We start from the raw sequence: 19,251 nt of genomic DNA, 5'->3' as shown, positions 1-19,251 counted from the left end.
AGCCAGGCAAGCCCCGTTCCATCGGTCACAGCGATTATTTTTCTACTAAAACAGCACGTAAGAAGCTGTTCTAGCGTTATTATTACACAAAAACATGTTTTGTTTAACTATGAGAACTTGTTGCATGTATAATTATATTAAAACGTAAAAAGCATCAGCGGGGAGTTAAAGATGGAGGACAGACGACAAGATTTGTGCTCGCTTTGGAACAGTTAGTTGTCTGTTCTTCGCTTGGTTATGCATTGTAGGTGAGTAAACTTCACTGGAAGCAGTAACATGCATGAATGGAAACATTTTATGAAGATTTTACTTTAAGAACGCGTTATTTGTGAAGCCATATCCACGTTTTAGACGAAGCCTCTTACAACACCAGCCAACACAAGCCTCGCAGGCAAATACCGTCATTCCCTTGACGGCACAGCGCCCCTTAGGAAATTCCCATAGACGGTGGCGCCAGATTTACCTCTAGGTGTTACAGTGAGAAACTCTATGGCCGATCCCAAACAACAGTCCCTGACTGGTGGCGCCGCGGCAGATGACAGCGTTTTCGATGTGCGGGACAGGCCGCACTTTTCTTTTTATCCGGAGGCGGTGCCACTTTCTTACGTAGTTATTGCATATAAGCGTCCCTTCGTCCTGTCCTCATCATCATCATCTTTCATCACTCTGTTTTCTGCCTTTTTGGCCCAGTGATGAGCAGAAGGCCTGAGAATATTGGCTGAGGCCGGGCTCTTTGTCTTTCTTTTAATAAATTGTCTCCTAACAAAAATGTTTAGGAAACGTATAGCTGAAAGAACCGCCACAGAACGAGGCCTCTACCTGCGCTGCTGCTGCCGTCCTCGTCTCATGTGCTCAGGTATTCCGTAATCTTCCCAAAACGTACACGCGTAGATTCAAATTATATAGAACTGTCTGAGAAAATGGGGGCTCGTTTTTCACTTTCACATTTCGAGCGATGACTCGGCACCGCAAGAGGCCACTTAAAGCTCTGGCCGGGGTCCTTTCTATAATTTAAAAAGTAATAGAGAATAAGGAGACAAAATTTCAAGCAAGTCAACGTCGTCGTTATAACATAGCGGCTTTTCGTTAAAATGGAGTGCTTTTGGCTGTGGTATGGCGACTTTGTAAATGAAATAAATAAATAAATAAATAAACAAACGCTACCGACACTACTCAAAGCACTCCTCTCGGTGCACACAGCGCACGAAACAGAGAGTGAGTCAGCATATGCCTATATATTAACACTAGAGGCAGAGAGCGTGCTCGCATTGCTCGCGCTTCCGAAACCAGGAATGCCTGCGTGCTCAGCGGCCCAAGCGCCGGCTCGTCTGCGGACGCCTGTCGCTAGCGATCCGTGCATTGTCCGTGGTGAGAACAATGGCGATCGCACGCAGGCCTGACTTTCGAGTGCACTTTCGAGCGATCCTGGCACGTTAATGGCCGCCGCACGGCTCGTCACGTGGGAGCGACGGCGGTCACTTCGGCGGCGCCCTCTGTCGGCTTCAGAACAAACAGCAGCGCGGCTGCTCCGCTAGCCTCGACCGAAGCAGGAAGCGCGTTAAAGGTCGCACTGGCAACTGGAGCGGAGGAGAAGAGGAAGCTGAAACGGAGAGAGAAATAACTAAACTACGCACTCGGCTGTTTAAGTGCGCTTCAAGTGACGCTCGCGCGCGCGTGTGTGCTTACCTTGAGTTGTGGGCTTTGTGATGTCGTGAAAGACGAGAACAAAGGCGTAATTTCTGCTCGCGCGAGAACACGAGACGATTGGCGGCGGTTGCTAGAAGCAAACAGACCCGCGAGTTGTCATGCCACGGACAAGGAAAGCCGGCAACGTTTCGTAAACAGAGCCCGCGAGTGTTTTATTTGCGCGGTAAAGGGAGAAAGAAGAGGAAACGAAATGAATTACGCAAGGGAAGATTGTCCTGCTTTTGTGAGCTGCGAAATGGTCGCTTTCCTGCGCCGTATGGTTAGCCGCATTTGTTTCATTCAACGAGTTCTTTTCTTTCCACGCCCTATTTGAGCATTCCTTCTTTGGGTGTACGAGCGATGTTGAGCAGGAAAGAAGTCGCCGCTGGTTAGTTGGAGCTGTTTTCCTGGATATTAAAGGTGCATACGACAATGTACTTTATTATGCAATCCTTGATGCGCTTGAAGATTTAGACCTCGGTGGCCGACTGTATACATAGAATGTTAGTTACCTCAGTGGTCGCACCATGTATATGTCGACCAGTGATGGCTACACTGGCCAGTACACCATCCACCGAGGTATTCCACAAGGGGGAGTTCTCAGTGAAACTCTCTTCAATGTTACATTGATTGGCCTTGCATCTGAACTTCCGAACACGGTGAAGATTAGCACATATGTGGACACCATATGCATATGAGTATCTGCAGCCACCCGTCCCCAAAAGCGTGCTAGGCTTCAACCAGCAGCGACAATCACAGCTAAGCACCTGCGGCGTCAGGGCCTGCAGCTCTCAACAGAAAAATGCTCTGTGATTCCATTCACGCGGGATCGAATGACCGGGTATTACATAATCGTTAACGAAACAGCGATACCTGCAGTTACACACCACAGATTCCTTGGCGTAGCCGTAGACCGGGGACTATCTCGGTCAAGTCACGTCGCCGTACTGAAGTCAAAGCTGATGAGTTTCGTTCACGTCCTTGGTGCCGTTGCAGGAATCAGACGGGGCCCCACGAAGTCATCGTTACTCCAGTTCTACCAAGCACCACCCGTAGGGTATATACAGCACAGCATGCTGGTGCTGTCATGCATGAGACTTATGCTGTGTGCGCACGCTGGAGAGCATTCAAGCTCAAGCACTGCGCCCATGTTTGGGCCTACCACGGTGCACGTCAACCAATTGAACAAAAGCGGACGCTCGTGCTGGTCCTATGGATGCATACTTGCTCTGCAAACCTCTTAAAATGTTCTTTCGCGTGTTCACACGACACAAGCACCATCCTTGATTTGTCATCGCTTTCTGCCCCCACCCAGGTTCCAGCTTTTCAAGGATTCTATCCCGTCATCAGAATATTATGCCGTCAAGATTTTCTCCCTCCTGTATTCCGGGAATACTCCCGTGGGTCTGCCAGACTTTTCGTTACACTATAGTTCTCTGAAGTTACAAAAAAGTCATCCGTTGCATCCATTGGCCTCAAGTAACTTATCCTGTTTTACATTTCTGCAGAGTAGAGAGATACTGTACCAGTGTATATCGATGGCTCTGTCACACCACATTCTTCCACTGCAGCCTTCGTCATCTCACACATGATCATCGGTCGGCGGTTTAAACTAGACGATAGGTCAACATCAACTGCCGCAGAACTTGTTGCTATCCGGGAGGCACTTCGATTTCTCTCCAGGGAGCCTCCTCGCTCATGGAAGATATTCTGTGATCCTAAGTCAGCTCTTCAAATCATTGAATGTTTACTCAGACGGTGCTCGTATAATTTAACAGTTCTAGAAATTACAGTGCATCTCGACCATGCAAATATAAATGGCCACAATGTCGCATTTCAGTGGATAATTGTGCATTATTGCGTGATAAGGAATGAGTAGGGAGACGTTGAAGCGAAAACTGCTTTAAATGTTTCCGAAGTACACATCGCGTTCTGACAAACAGACACAAACGCCCTACTTCGTTGCGTAATACTGAACTCTATGTTGGAGCGCTGGACCCAACCAAATCGACGGCACAAGCGAGCGCATAAATGGGACTCAGAAATGAAATTCCGTATGGCTTACAAGCTCAGAAGAAGCCAGACAAGCATGATGCTCCGGATTCGCCTTGTAGTCGCATTCACCATGCGTCATAGACTTCTCATAGGTTGCAGTGATACTAGCCCAAATTGAGAATACTGTAAGGTGCCAGAAACACTCGATCATATATTTTGCATTTGTCCCTAGCCAGACGTGCAAGATCTGTAAAACTCAATCAGCAACACTCCCGCACATGCCATTGGGGTGCAAACATCAATATCCAGACCTTAATCCCATGACCCTCTCGTCGAGATGGCACGCCGCCCTGCGCATGCTCCAATCTCGGCGACCAACTCTGGGCGACCCACCAGGCCTAACAGCGGCGAAGAGGCAAGACCTCGACGTCCCATCACGGGAGGCCAAGGCCCAGCCGACTAAACTGCTGGTTCTCATTAATGTTCTCTCTCTCTCCCTCCCTTGTGGAAATTCGTAGCGTCGTGCCGCCTTGCTCGTACATGGATTTCTTGGCCTTGAGCCTGATTATTTAGAAATGTCCACTGCTGCAGGCAAGCTCAATCACGGGAAGTTGAATTTGTGACGTCAACATGGGGCTTTATCATTTGGTCCAAGCACGCTTTTTGTTTCAACCCTGTAGCAACATGTCAATTTTTCTGTCTTCTGAAACCACCCACCGAGGTGGCTCAACGGGCATGGCATTTTGATGTTGAGCACGAGGTCATGGGTTCGACTGCCAGCCGCGACGGCCGCATTTTAATGCCAGAGCAGAATGCAAGCCTATGCTGCTCCATGCGCACGTGCAGGCCTCGGCGACTCCTGGCCTCACCACACCCTTTCCATACGCGGTCTTGCGGTGCCTTGTAATGCGTGGTGCAGAGAGGACTCGTCAGAAGACGCTTCGCTCTAGGATTCTAGGACCGAATTCACAAAAGGGTTTCGTTCGTAAGCGTTCTTTGCCATTGGCAGGTCGCCTTCGCGCATCGGGATTGGCTAACATTTTCTGTTACGACCAATTCTAGCGTAAAAGTTTTTTGCGAATAGGGGCGATGGTGTCGTTTGCTTTCTGAAAACGAGAAAGGTTCCGCGCACGTTCATAACGTATACGCCGAGTGGTACACGCAATTGGCGGGCGCTATCGGGGTCATTGTGTGACAATGCTTGCACAATGAGCATGTATGAGAGAAGGTATCTACTTTCAAGTAATTCCTGTTAACAAACGGAAGCACACATTCAAAAAGCTTTTTGTTCGCAAGTGCTGCTTGCTATAGGCTGGCCGGCTTCTCCAGTAATATGCCCTACACCAGGATTGGCTGGAATTTGCTATTACGAACAATTCTAGCATAAGAGTCTTTTTGTGAACATGGGAACAGTTGAAAGAGTAGCGGTCGCCCTCTTTTTTGCGTTTACTTACTCTAACAAGTATGCAAGACCAACTAATCCAGCAGTTAGTGCGTCTAGACGACGACAGTGATACGAGACATTTTTTTAGTTTTTACATACTAAAATGGTGAACTGGTCTACGTGAAGCACTTTTCTTGCTCTAGTGATGAGAATACATTCTTCTAGTAAGTCAAGGACGCATGCGATCCAATAAGAAATCAAGGGAAAAAACGTACACTCTTGTGCGAGAATAAATAACTTACTGTAGATCCACCAGTGGAATTCAGTCAAGGTTTCCCTACTCCGTGGCAGCAACCGAAGCAAAGAGGACAAGAATGCACTCATGGTTCTTGAAGAAAAAAAGATTTAATATTCGACACATATATTACTATCATTATGTTAAAGATACACAACTCATTCAGATACATACTCTCAGTATTCGTCGAAACATGCTCTGTTCTATAAGTACTTCATAATTAAACAAAAGGCACGATCTGTAGCCGGCAGTTCTGAAGAATGCACTGGGACCACATTCTTTATCAACAATCTTTCAGTGAAGTCAGCCAATCAGGGAACAATTAATCGATGCTCGCTACAACCCCAGTTGCGGGCTGCCCCTGTAAGGAAGCATTCATTTCTCACACGGCAAAACGTGCACCCTGAGCATTTGTCACACAAAAGCTTCACTCATATACCACTATTTGAGGCACACGGTGCTGGCAAGAGTAACATGGACACGTCGAAAAACACCGGAATCGTGGTGCCCCGAGCAGTCATGACTCTTGGACAAAACAAGCATGTTGCCAAAAAGAAAAAAAAAATATATATATTCGTAACAGCTTTGTTGCCTTTACTAGTATACCCAGCCGTGATTACACATCTAACTTTTGAGATATCGCGCTTTCCGATGAAACACCTTGTTATGTCTAACGCCACGCAGCGGCGTTGAAGTGCTCATACGAAAGGCATCGAGGGTGGCAACTGACAGTCGCTAGTCACTTAACTGTCCAGCAATTACTATACATACTGTCCGGCAACTGTTCTATACATACTAAGAAAGGGAAGTAAGGTGGGCTTAGAACCGTGCATTGGGTCCTTAACTGCTGAACTTATGGTCCAAGCCGTACTCTGTGCGTTCATCAAGGGGAGTTTAGAAGCGCATTTCCGGCAGCAGAGAGAGAAAAACGAAATGCCGACCTGCTGCGCCAACTTCAACAGGTTTTGGGCACAACATCAGCTACTTGCCAGAATACAATAATTTACATGGGCTATGCGAGACACTCCTTGTGACGGCAGTGGCAAACTACAGCCCTTTAGTTCGGAGCTGCTTTTTCGCACTTCTCCACCGCAACTATACCTTGAAAATCTTTGCTGGAAGTCCACCCACGCTTTTCTTTATGCATCGGTCTCTGCTGCGACCTATAGCTTTCGTTCAATCGACACCAGGGTAATATAATTAGTCCCACGCTAACCTTTCTTAAATACTGTACACTTCCTGCTATCAGTATTCACGCAGAAATTGACAAGTCGCGTCTTTCGCGGCAGTGTACATCCGAGGCGACGGCAACGAAACATTTCGCCTGTCTACCTGACGCGACGAACAAGTTGAGCAACACAATCCTAAGAGTCTTAGGCCAGCGATATGTGCACGCACACACACCAGACACGAGGGAGCATCGAAACAGCGACAAGTGTCCCGTAGTCCACACCGTGTGCTTCCATGTAGGGACCGCCTTTCGCCTCCGATCTGAATACCGCGACGGGGCAAATAGTACACTTCATAGCCCGCCGCTTACTACGTAGGCCTTACGGACGTGGCGTGATGGGCATATATAGTACTGATGCGATAAGCAGGAAATTAGCTTTCTTGTTTTGTTTCGCGCGCATTATTGGCGAGGTGAGTGTACTCGAGGAGATGCTACTTAGAACGCGTCGTAGTGACGTTACATTATCTGCCACCGCTAAGTGGAATGGAGAAGAAAAAAAAAGGAGTATTGCGAGAAAACTCGCACATGGCGACTGCGGACGGACGGGAACGCGCTGCCGTCAACGGGAATTATTCAGCGGATATATATGCAGATTTGCGAGAGACCGAGAATCCAGTAATAGAGGCACTTGCACTGGTTTGGAGCCACTGCGACTGCGCAAAGCCCCCTCGGTAATTTAACGTGATCTATCTTGGGGTCAAGTTTGATTTGCCTATTCAGATAGATAGGAAGCGCTGGAACGCTCTCATAAGACTGTCACGGAATCAGTCTGTGTGAAATTTACTGCGTTTAATATAGAAACATCAAGTGGAGTATCTCTATAGGAAGCATAATATTTATGTTGGCCCTCGAGTTGCTTTGAAATATTGCCGAATATCGGCAAATAAGAAACAAAGTTGAAGCAATAAGTATGTAGGTTCGTAGCTAGGCATGAAAAGCAGATAGCACAATTGTGTACTCTGCATCTGTTAGAGAGCTTTGAGCGCAAATTTTACGGTTTTGTTGGCAGCTCACATGAGGTCGTTACACTGTTTATCGGGTTTCGCAAAAGCTTGATTCACAAACTATTTATATAGTTTGGAGTTGTTGTTTCTAACGTAGCTCTTTTCTAGGGTTGAGATGTCCCAATAAATACTATACATTTACAGAATTGCCATATCTCATTTACTCCTGTGCCATGGAGATGTAAATCTTGAGCCTAAGGTTTTTTAAACTTTTCGATTTTAAACAACTTGTGCATGTAATTTTATTTTCAGCACAAGTCATTACCTGAAAGTGGAATCTACCTTATAGCGCTGGTAGACTTTAACGACTTTCGATTGAGACAACCATCATCGGATTCGGTGCTTACGATGCCTAGAAAAATTATGTGTCTTTTTGTATATTCAGATATAAGCTCCAGAGGTAACGGTTCGCGCAAAAAGGAATCTTTATTAGAGGCAGTTTGTATTCAAGTACACTGTATGAAATAAATAGTTTCTGTCAACAGCTACTCATTAAACTTATTTAAATGAAATTTGCTCCATTTAGGAGTGAATCAAACTTAAGTGACGCTCTTGAAAGCAGCGTTCCAATTTCGGTCCTCGGCTGCTTCTGGAAAAATTCACGTAGACAAAATATATATATTGTAGGCAAAGTTCGAGTATGCAGCCTCGTAACTCTGCAACAAAAAACAGATATCGTAATTTCGTAAAGTGAAAATGTTAGGGCATTAAAGTAGAATAAGTTTATGTGAATTATTTACATATAGTTAGGTACAATTTAACTACTGATTTTGTGTGACATAAACATTCTATGAGTTTCTATAGAAAGCGTTGAGATGCCTGTTTCTCTTGCAGACTTAGAAATATTTATACGACGATCAATTTCTTTTGGAACGTTCCGAGCTAAGGTTTGGTAAAAAAAACTGTCAGGCCTTTAATAAAGAAACAGAAGACCGCAGCACAAGAGCGCTGACGCGCAACTAAGGAGTCGGGAGTCAGCAGTTCTGCGGTTTAGCCTCCTTTCGGTGCTACGATGTGCACCGTTCCCGATGTAGTTGAATATGCAGCTGCACCGACACGTCCAACTTCTTACTGTTCTTCAAAGTCAGGCTGATTTTCAAGGTACTCTTTTGGTAATATCGACGGCTAAGGTGGGGGGGTGCTAGAAAGTGGCGTAAAATTAGTACGTACAACTAGGGACTCGTGGTGCCTTAGCTGTCAGCATAGAGCAGTTTTATACAAAGATCAGGCGATGTTCTTCTTCCCCTGCTGTAAATATCTATATATAAAAATGGCGTTGCAGCCAATGTTTCGGCAAGGGGAGTTATGACAAATCAGTTCTGTGGAAGCCCGCAAGGTGCAGGAACGTTCACGAAAGAGAAAAGAGTCATCCACCAGACTGTAGCACGAAGCTACAAAGGAAACCCATGCGGAATTTCAGCTTCTCAGTTGAAGAAAAATTCGTCCTGGTTTCGCGTATCAGGCTTGGGACCAACGCCTTTCCGGAGCAGTCGCCCTACCATCTGAGCTAACCTGGAGGCCAGGAGATCGCAAAAGCGAGGCCGAATTAATCGTCAACTCGGCGAACGATTTTTTCTTCAACTGTGAAGCTTTCTTTCCTTTTTTGGGGGAAATCCTTTGTAGCTTCGTACTGCAGTCGGGTGGATGACAATTTTCCCTTTCAAGCGGTTCCTGTCTTCGTCATTCGCTGCCCTGACGAATACAAGTCCGCCTTGTCGAAACGTTGGCACCAGCGACGTCCCTTGTTCAACCACGGCCGATCACTTCGAGCCCCCATCTTCTCATCGTGTTTGGATTTTATCCACCACTGTATTCACGACCAGCAACTGTACCTTTCTACGATTTGACATAAGCGATCTGACGCGCGATGACTATTCGACAAAAAAAAAAAGACAATTTCTTCTTTTTCCTTTCCGGTTCAGTTGTGCATTATTCTAACTTCACAGCACTTTCTTAGAGCAATTAAGGGCCTAACGTTCGTGACTCATTTCAATGTGTCATTATAAGCGCAATAATAAATCACAGCAATCAATACACTGTCAACTACGGACGTGTTTCTCAATGGATCATAAAAGTAAAAAGGTTAATTAGACCGATTATCTGTATACAATACATTTGCAATGAAACATGACCTTGAAGAAAATGAATATGGTAATCCACAAAATGATTAGGATTCAGAAACACAAAGTTTAGGCAAATCAATGCGCCGCTCAGGATGTTGGTTGAATAATGGCGGAGCATGCGTGCACCAGCACTTCTCTGTGATAAATTTAGTACTAATATTTATGTCCACGAGTTGTCTCTTGTTTGACGTTCTTTCTAGGCTCCCGTCGGCTTTGTCTTGCGCCGTGGTTGAAGACCTAGCGCGACGGTCGCAGGCGAAAACGGTTCATCGCGTGCACAGCAGTCGCACATGACGTAATAAGTAGAGCTAAGGACACGTAGGCCGTTTAGCAAACGACGACTCCTAAGTATACCCGAGGGGGTAAGCGTTTCGTGCACTATAAGGGCCAACTGAGCGAGAACTCCACGGATAAATGTATTCACTGCTAAAGAAAAAAAAAAGAAGCAACTTCGCGTTAGCGACAGTTAGTTGCTCTGCAGTAAGTTGCCGAGTGCCGAAGATGAAAATTTTAGCGCTACTGCTGTTTGTTTGCCGCTCGGCAACTTGTCGTTTTCCCCAAAGTTTATTTATATTAAAATTATTTATTTAGTGCAGTGCTAAGTGCTTCGAGGTGTGTCGGCCTGATGGCCCATTAAATCAGATATAGTTAGAGCTGTCCTGCGAAATTAGGAAAAAATGTCATCCTTTCATCTTTCTATATTCAAGCACAGGCTTTGTTTTTACCCGCATGGGGTCACACGAAATATTATACTAAAATAAATGCGTGCCAAGTCGAATGAAGGTAAAACACATGCGAAACATTCAACTGTTCTTATTGGGCAACCGTTGGACAGGTGCTCATATTCAGCGAACATCAGCCCAGCAGTGACCACTAAGTAAATTGGTATAAACGTCTGTGTGTGCTTCAAAGAACGGCAGAGTAAAGTTATTACGACATGTTTGTTTGTCTATTAATACACACACATAGAAATGGGGCTAGAACCTCCGTCTATCCATGTACGCGTCACTTACTGTGTACTATTTTCGCGCTGTTTTCGCCTTAAGACATTCCTGCATGGCAGCAGTTAATGCTACATACCACTAATACAGGGACAACATCTACTTAATGAAAAAAAAAAGAAAGAATTACGCATGTGCGCTCGTAAGCAGACGCAGTGGCTCCGCAATCGCACTGGAACAGGATTCTCGGTCTGCTAGGAAACTCTGCTGAATATGTGATGTAGTGAAAAAAAAAACGATAAAAATATATATTCCTTTTTTTGCAAAAGTAAAACAAGAAAGTTAACAAGCGGTGCCAACCAGTCGTCGCTTTGAAGTGTGCAACACCACTTTGGTAGGACACCGAATACAGGCTCAGTCAGGTAGAAGTTCGCGATGGGTTGAGCCAGTAGGCATCCCTGAAAAATCCCCCCCGTTCAATTGAGTCCCGTCGGTGAAGTGTAGGCTTAGGTGACGGTGACCCCCAAGATTATGCCGAGAATCACGCCTATCGTGACCACCGCCAGGATGATCCAAAGCACGATGAGGTGACCCTTGCAGCAGACCTACCATGGAAAGAGAAAGACGTAGGATTACTCGCACTTGTCATACCATTACCCTCAGCGGTGGCGGATTAGTGGCTATGACGATGCGCTGCTACGCACGAGGTCGTGGGTTCGGTTGTGTACTTCGATATACATGCACGTTAAAGATCCCCGGGTAGGCAAAATTAGTCCGGAGTTCCCTCTCTACGGCGTGCCTAAAAATCATATCATGGTTTTGGCGTGCAAGACCCCAGATCTTTAATTTTTATTTTTAAGTGTTATACCATTAGGGCAAGATATATAGTGCAACGTTGAAGAGCAACACAAGCTCACGTTAGTCTGGTAAAGTACTCTTTGGAGGACTCGATTTTTGCATATTTGGCAACTTGGTTTGGTTGATTAGTTTGTGTACATCCTCAAAATGGTAGAATGCACAGGCAAAATGCCACAACTTCGCTAGAAGGAAACCTGAGTCCCCATTGTGCATTGAGTTCTGTTGAGAGGGCACCCATAAATATGCCAAACATACAAATTGAACTATACAGCAAAAGACTTTGATAAAATGGAAGCATAAGGAAAAAGAGTACAAAACGTCATTTTTCAAGGATTCTCAGAGTTCGTTAAAAAATTGAAAACATACAGCAGATACAAGATATAGCATACGACAGAAGGTTAAAATGCTAGAAGTAAAACTTCATTATAATGAAGTTTAAGGGGAAGCCAGAACTACTTGGTTATAACCATCATTGTGTGGACCCCACTGTAAATATCTGAGAATCTCAAGGGGAATTTCACTCACTTCGGTATACTCATTTTTTCGTTATATTCAGCTTCGTTATTACGAGGTTTGACTCTATTCGCACTAAAGAGTATCAGAGTAAAAATTACATCCGTTATCTCACATGCTGCAGTTCCTACGATCAAAATGAACGACAAAATTTCTCTTCCTGGAATTGCGCATCCGAATGGGCAGCGCGAAGCTCAGCGACACGTAATTCACTATCCTCATCACCCGCCGCTTTCAACCATCGTACTCTCAAAGCTCAAACCTTGTTGCTCGCCTGGTTTGAGCGAAAGATTGCCGTTTCGCTGACAGGCAAGTTATTTAGTGTACAGTCTTGGCAGTTAATGAGGCCTGGGTGCGGTGCCTTTTTGGGGTAGCTAGGTGTGGGTTCTACCTGAGATTATAGAACAAGTCTATAGTACATGTTCATAAACATGTCTAGAATACGGTATGCAGTGAAAGTGAAAACTCCATCACTGGCAGATAAACAGGGGACCAACAAGAGATGCTTCAGCTTGAAGGCAACATTCCAACAAGAAGACCTTTCTTGGTCAGTGGCCTGAACAAGGCTATCCTAATAAAAGTGACCTGTATACTCCGTAGCATAATCCTATATGATCATCTGGTATGGGATCATATTCGTTTTCATACATGATACCATAAGATCATATAAGGTTATGGATACAGGGCAAATGAGGTAGGTAAACGGGCATTTTCAAGTTTCCCTGGCAAAAGGTGGCTTCAGGCTGAGGCTTCTCTTGTTCTCTCGCTATTGATCACTTGGAGTTTCCGTCGTCCTGGCAAACGTTTGTCTCGTTTGAACCACAGTGAGAACATTTGTAGAACTTAAACGATCAAGTTTGGTCCGACTGCATTTCTCTTGGAACCTTGGTTGGACCCTCAAAGTCGGCGGGATGTTCTATAAGTTACTGTCAAGTTCCTGTACAAGAGTGGTCTGAATTTGAGACCTTGAACTGACTTCAGTGTTCGTGCTCCTAAAAACTATCATTTCTTGCCCTTCCCGTAATCACTTTCTCTCGCGGTTACCGCTGTTCTGATTCTGCATAAATTTCGCAGGAAGATCGCATTCTATGAACCCGGTTGTTCAATCTACAATTATCTATCGCATGTTGTATGTTCTCATTGGTGTACTTTGAGTGATTGTGCCCCCTGCAACAAGGTTTTTAGCGGACGCTGTCGTCACTCGTATAACTAAAGAAAAAAAAAGGACATATTATGCTTGGGACTGTTCATTGCCTGGTTTGTCAAGAAACAACGCCAAAGTTGCATTAGGGCAAGCCGGTCGACATACTATGTGTTGTTTAATATACTGTAGCTGTGACGTCGTCTGGTTGCTTTGGTCTTCTACAGTAGTACAAAGCCTGACCATCGGGATTAGTTTCCGTTACTCGTTGGGGGATGCCATAGAGTTTCTCACTATACACCTAGAGGGAAATCTGGCGCCACCGTCTATGGGAGTTTCTTAAGAGGCGCCGTGCCCTCATGGGAATGACGGTATATGTGTCTGCGAGGCTTGTGTTGTAAGAGGCTTCGTATAAAACGTGGATATGGCTACAAAAATAACGCGTTCTTAAAGTAAAATATCCATAAAATGGTTCCACTCACGGAAATTACGTCTTTACTCATCTACAATGCATGACGAAGCGAAGAAAAGCAAAAACAGACGACAAACTGTTTCGAAGTGAACGCGAATCTTGTCGTCTGTCCTCCAACTTTAGCGGCCCGCTGATACTTCTTACGTATCAAATATAATTGTACTTCCAATAACAAGTTCTTATGATTAAACAAAACATGTTTCTGTGTAATAATAAAGGTAAAACAGTGTTTTACGTGCAGTTTTAGTAGAATATGAACCATTGTGACAGACGGAACGGTGCTCGCTTGGCTCTCCGAGAACGATGCTAATCCGAAGTCGCAACATACCGGCATTCCCATGCGTACCACAGCGCAGCAGCGCCAGATTTCCCTCTGGGTAACATAGTGAGGAACTCTATGGGGGATGCGATGCGGACATCACGAAGGCTGCAGAGGAATGCAAGTTTGCATTATTTTTTGACAAACCAAGAGTAATGCCAATTGCTATACGAAGCGATCGGAATAAAAAAAATAATCTCGCTGCCAAGTTTGCGCAACATCAAAGAAGCTGTAATCAAGGAATATCTTTAGATGCTTTTTTAAAATGTGAATACGCAGGTGATTGTACGTTTATCATAGCTATGGGAATGTCTTGGGGCTTGGGGCTATTATGGTGGGTACGGAGCTTATATATTTTTTTTGGAATGACAAGATTATTGCTTAATTTACCTTTCGTTTCAAATATTTTGACAGTACATGTTCAAGAATTTCATTTCATCTGTACTTTCACTGCCTTCATTGTCCGTTGGCTGAGATTGTGGCTGAGTTGCTTCTCCCTTTCTGCTTTCATCTTTAATCGCCCACACCCTACACCATCACGCAGGTTAGCAGACCGCAAGTAGTTTCATTTAAGCTCCCCGCCTTTTTTCCCTACTATATAATAAAAATGAATTTACCATTTTGAATGCAACATAACGACCGCATTCCACTGTGTTATTTACAACTTGTATTTTTTTTTTACTGCAACCCTTCTTCCTTTGTGTTTCGATGCTCGTTAGTGAGGGCGTAATGTTTATTTTTTTTGTGGCTGGACCATTGCAGTGATCACATGTTGCTGTATCAGCGCTGCAATCTTATTGCATAGCCACCACGGCGGGTCACATGACACATGACCACGACGACGGCTCGGGCAAGGAGCTGTTTGTCAAATTAAGCACTTTCTCTCTGCTATGACGCCCACAGGTGGTGTGTGGGGAACGCTGCGCTGCAGAGGGCCAGTGCGGCAGTGCTGCCCAAACTGATAAGTTTCACATGGACTATAGATCACAGTTATAGAAACGGTATTCCATGAATGTCGGAATACTTCGTTTTTTTTTTAAATTCTTAACTACCACGCACATCAAGCGAGTGGAACAACCTAGCCCCATCAGTTGCAACTATTATAGGCCACCACGCATTCCGATTGCCTTAGCTAAGTTGTATACAAATGAAATAATCCGTTGTTTTATATTTCTTGTTCTATTCATGACGATGAGCAAAACGTGAACAAGGTGAATGCAGGAGCCAACGTTTCGACAAGTGGACTTGTCTTCTTCAAGGCTATTCATGAATTTCTGAATAGTAATGAATATTCATGTTTTTTTCTGTCATAGCTAGAAATAAATAAATAAAAAATGGCTGTGGCTTAGCCAAGGTTACGCCCAGGATGCGAAGCATACTAGCCTTTATTTTAACGCGACAGCATTAAGGAGCTCGTGTTGCAGAAAAGCCGGTGTCGTCGGTGTCTGCGGCGTTGCACTTCATGAATAAATCGTTGTCGCGCCGAACGCTGCGTTGCACGACGCTCACCGTGTCCGATGCGGGGGGCGACGCCGCGAGCGACGGCGCGAGTTGGAGCCCCGTTTCTCCTCTGTCGTGACGTCACGGTGTCACGTGGTATTGAAGGCGACACCGCCGCGCCTGAGGAGCTGGGTTGAGCTCTCGTAATATGCTCCGCATAATAAATAAATGAGTGAATGAATGAATGAATGAATGAATGAATGACACGTATTCATGATGATCTGGCTGCAGAAAGATGAAACAAGCAATGGGAGAAGACGGGTCTATTCCTTGTTCATCTTCGCGCCGTTCATCACGCCCCATACTTTCCAGCTCGCCCAATGCGCAGTCCTTTTACCGCGCTCGTACCTGGTCCACCGAGTAGTAGTCCTGCTCCATCTTGGGCTGCTGCAGGACGGGCGTCTTGGAGCGGTATGGGTCCCGGGTGGGAAGCGGCTCAGCGGGGTACACATACGGCCGGGGCCGCATCATGGGGGGCATCAGGTGCGGAGGGGGCAGGAACGGCGGCGGGCCCATGGGGGGCAGGGGTGGACCGCCCACCGGGGGCAGCACGGGGGGAAGAGGCGGGGGCACGTTGAGCACGCTCATGGAACCGTGCATCGACTTGCGGTCCAGCGGCGTCAGCGGGTAGAACCCGGGCCGCACGTCGAACATGGAGCCGAACCTGCGTCGAACGCGGAGATCACTTTCGAGAGACGTTCGCCGTAAGTTCCACGCGGACCTGAGCACCTATTTTAGTATGTACTGTAGGAGTAGAATTCTCAGAAAAGATGCTGAAGTTGTTCTTGTTTTGTGCACGCTGGATACGATTCCACGCATATGTGGGTATCGGTGTTGAGCGAAGCTTTCCTTGATGTTTGTGCAAATAATGAAGGTTATTATGTAAGCTTGTTACGTGCCTTTAAAGATGCAAATGTTTGCGAAAATCGACGTGAATGCTGCAGTACATATTTGTACCTATTTAACCTTAATGATGAAAATGCAATGCAGTGTTTTAGAAATATAACTCAGGAATGCAAATGTTTCGAGATGGGTGTGGCGTCCGTTTCAGTGCGACACGAATGCACATTAAATCTATTAAACAGAACGAACGTGTCTGTTGTTCGTTCGAATTGAACATCCCAACTACCACTCGCAAAACACAGTTTCTTCAATTTACACATCGCCAGAAATGTCGCTGTTCGTCATTTCCGATGCAGGTTTACCAGACGACATCTCACAAGTCTGCATGGGCGTAGTGTCACCAGTGGAGGCGATGCGCTGAACACGTGTCTCGCATGTTCTAAACTCTGTTTTTATCGCTCTTGACGTTGTTGTTGACATGTCGCAATCCGAGACATGTCACAATCCGAGAGATCTCAATGTGTCGATCTCTCTGGCGGACGCATGGCCAGGCCAATCACACGACCAGTTCTCGATGTCAGCTGCAGAGATAGCTTTAGATCTAGAGTGGCAGCTGACGGAGGTGCACACGGAGGACAAATTCCACGAATGCCGGATAACCACCGCTTTCCCGGTTTCCGCAAATCGAAAGTTGGCCTCCGGCATATTCCAATGGCGCCTTCCTCCTCGTGATCTCCGCTCTGCTAACACATGCAAGGCAGATACCCGACGAAGATTTCATCACCTGCAATTACTGGCACTGGCATCTTAATGTGACATTCTGCTGCGTCGATTCGTAGAAAACACAGCTACGAATTGTAAACGACGGGTACCTTCGACCGTTGATTTTATGCATAAAATGAAGTATGTTATTCCGAAAGTGCACGCGGCCCGCTGTACTTGTGTCTCGATCACTGGCACATGTTCGGGCTCGCCTGGATAGGGTTCCTCAGGTCCGGGATGATGTGCTCAAACCACGTTTATCTAAACATTTGTTCCTCGGTTTTCGCAGATATTTTAACCCGAAGATGCGTTCGCCAAAGCTCGTGAACATGGACTCACCTCCTCATGGACGCCTGAGCCGACATGGGTGGGGGTGGTGGCATGCCCTGCTGCGGAGTGGCCGGAGGTGGCGGGTGTCCGTGCCCCGGCGGGTAGAAGGCGGCCGGGCCATGGCCGTGAACGGGGCACGGCTCGCCGTCCCACGTGGCCAGGGCCAGGGCCGGGACGCTGCGCGTGGACCTGCAGACGCGCGCACACAAGGTTTGGTGCTTCGATGTTTGTTGAGAACGTCGGGATTTCTAGTTCCGTGGAGGTGGCCGGCATGCAGGGTCAATGGGGAGGTCAGAGCGGGAAAGTGTACGGGACCATAACAAAATGTGCGTGGTGAGCATCACATAGAACTATACAATTCATTCATGTACCTAGGTCTGCCGTATCTATTAATTCTCGTGGAATCAGAACGTCCATGAAAGTCGCATGGACGATGATAACAGTCGCCGGCTGGGTCACGGAGTTTTGGTAAACGCGCTACATGCGCAAACTAACCGTTCCTTACGTTTTTGGTAAAATCGCGTTTCGTTGCGTAGCAAGGAGATAAACATGTACCGTCACGAGGTGGGTGCACCATCGTGCGTAACATGTGCCATCGCGCGTGGTGCTGCATCCCGGATATACGCCAAGTTGTGATATTCGAAATGCATTTCTCGGGTGCTTATACGCGTATATCACGCAACTGTTTACGATACTACGGTTTAGATCAAATTGCTGTCAAATTTCTCAAAGAATAACGGCAAGATTATAACTGAACCACTCCCATACGGTTCCACATGCATTTGACTTCATATACGCGGCGAATATATTGTTATGAGTCACTTATCCTGCGGACGAAGAGACAACTTGCAGCGCAGTGCAGCAGGCGAAAGAGACGACGAGGGCCGGTTTGTGCCGGTCCGCCATTTTTGTTGGGACCACAGCCGCTGTTGCAGTATAAATAGTGTACGTAATTCTTTTTTTTCATCTCCCCATAGCGTCCTTGGTAATTAAGTGAGTGCTTCCGAGATAACGTTGAAAAGGATTCAAGGCAGAGAGAGAGAGAGAGGAAAGGAAAAGGCAGGTAGTTTAACCAGAGGGGAGATCCGGCTTGCTAGCTTACGCTGGGGAGAGAGGGGAGGGGGAGGTAAAGTGACAGGAAAGGAGAGAGAGAGAGAGAGAGAGAGAGAGAGAGAGAGAGAGAGAGAGAGAGAGAGAGAGAGAGAGAGAGGAATAAAGGGAGCATGGATGCACAATCACAGTCGGTCATTGTCGCCGCATACTATCACCGCACTACACAGGAACACTTGTGGCACTATAATCGTCAGTTGAAGCCACAGCCGCTTGTCCCAGTCTGTCGTCCTTAAAAAAAATGCTACAGTGTCCTCGTCGCCCTTTGCTGCGTTGGCTTGTGATGTCGGCATTCGAAAACAAATTCCTCTGTTAAAGGTCTTTGATAAAAGCGCGTTTATGGATTCAAGGCAATAAGTAATGTAATGTACCAGTGGTCTCTGGAGTCTGTATGGAGGCCCACTCGCATGCTTTCAAACGTAGCGTGCATACGCTCACCTGAGCGTTCCGCGGAAGTCGTGGCCGCCGACCGGCGCCCAGTGTTTGTTGGCGTGCCCTCCCCCTCCTCCGGGTCTCCGCACCAGCGAACGCGCCATCTCCTCGCGGTCGTCCGACGAGCTGCTGGTCTCGTCCGACGGCGACGACGGACGCCGCGGTCCCTGGTGGTGGTGCTGGTGGATGTGCTGTTGCTGCTGTTGCTGCTGCTGCTGCAGCAGCTGCTGCTGATGGTGGTGGTGGCTGTGCTGCTGGTTATGCCGGCTGAACCGCAAGAAAAGCGACAGCGTGAACATTCACTAAAACAAG

General features: G+C 46.4%; 1 protein-coding gene across 2 annotated transcripts in view; it reads right to left on the bottom strand.

Moving 5' to 3' along the window:
* Positions 1-5,451: 5,451 nt before the first annotated feature.
* The window catches only part of LOC139060806 (protein enabled-like), a 51,919-nt gene continuing 38,119 nt past the window's right edge, over positions 5,452-19,251 (bottom strand). For both annotated transcript variants that reach the window (XM_070539970.1, XM_070539969.1), the window contains exons 3-6: positions 18,946-19,206; positions 17,407-17,586; positions 15,811-16,126; positions 5,452-11,264 (exon numbers count right to left, since the gene is read on the bottom strand). In XM_070539970.1, coding sequence (XP_070396071.1) covers positions 11,166-11,264; positions 15,811-16,126; positions 17,407-17,586; positions 18,946-19,206 — 856 coding nt within the window. In that variant the 3' untranslated portion in view covers positions 5,452-11,165. The remainder of the gene's footprint in view (positions 11,265-15,810; positions 16,127-17,406; positions 17,587-18,945; positions 19,207-19,251) is intronic.

This window comes from Dermacentor albipictus, chromosome 6 (assembly GCF_038994185.2).
Source record: "Dermacentor albipictus isolate Rhodes 1998 colony chromosome 6, USDA_Dalb.pri_finalv2, whole genome shotgun sequence".
Lineage (NCBI taxonomy): Eukaryota > Metazoa > Arthropoda > Arachnida > Ixodida > Ixodidae > Dermacentor > Dermacentor albipictus.
This window is presented reverse-complemented; position numbering and strand designations above follow the sequence as displayed.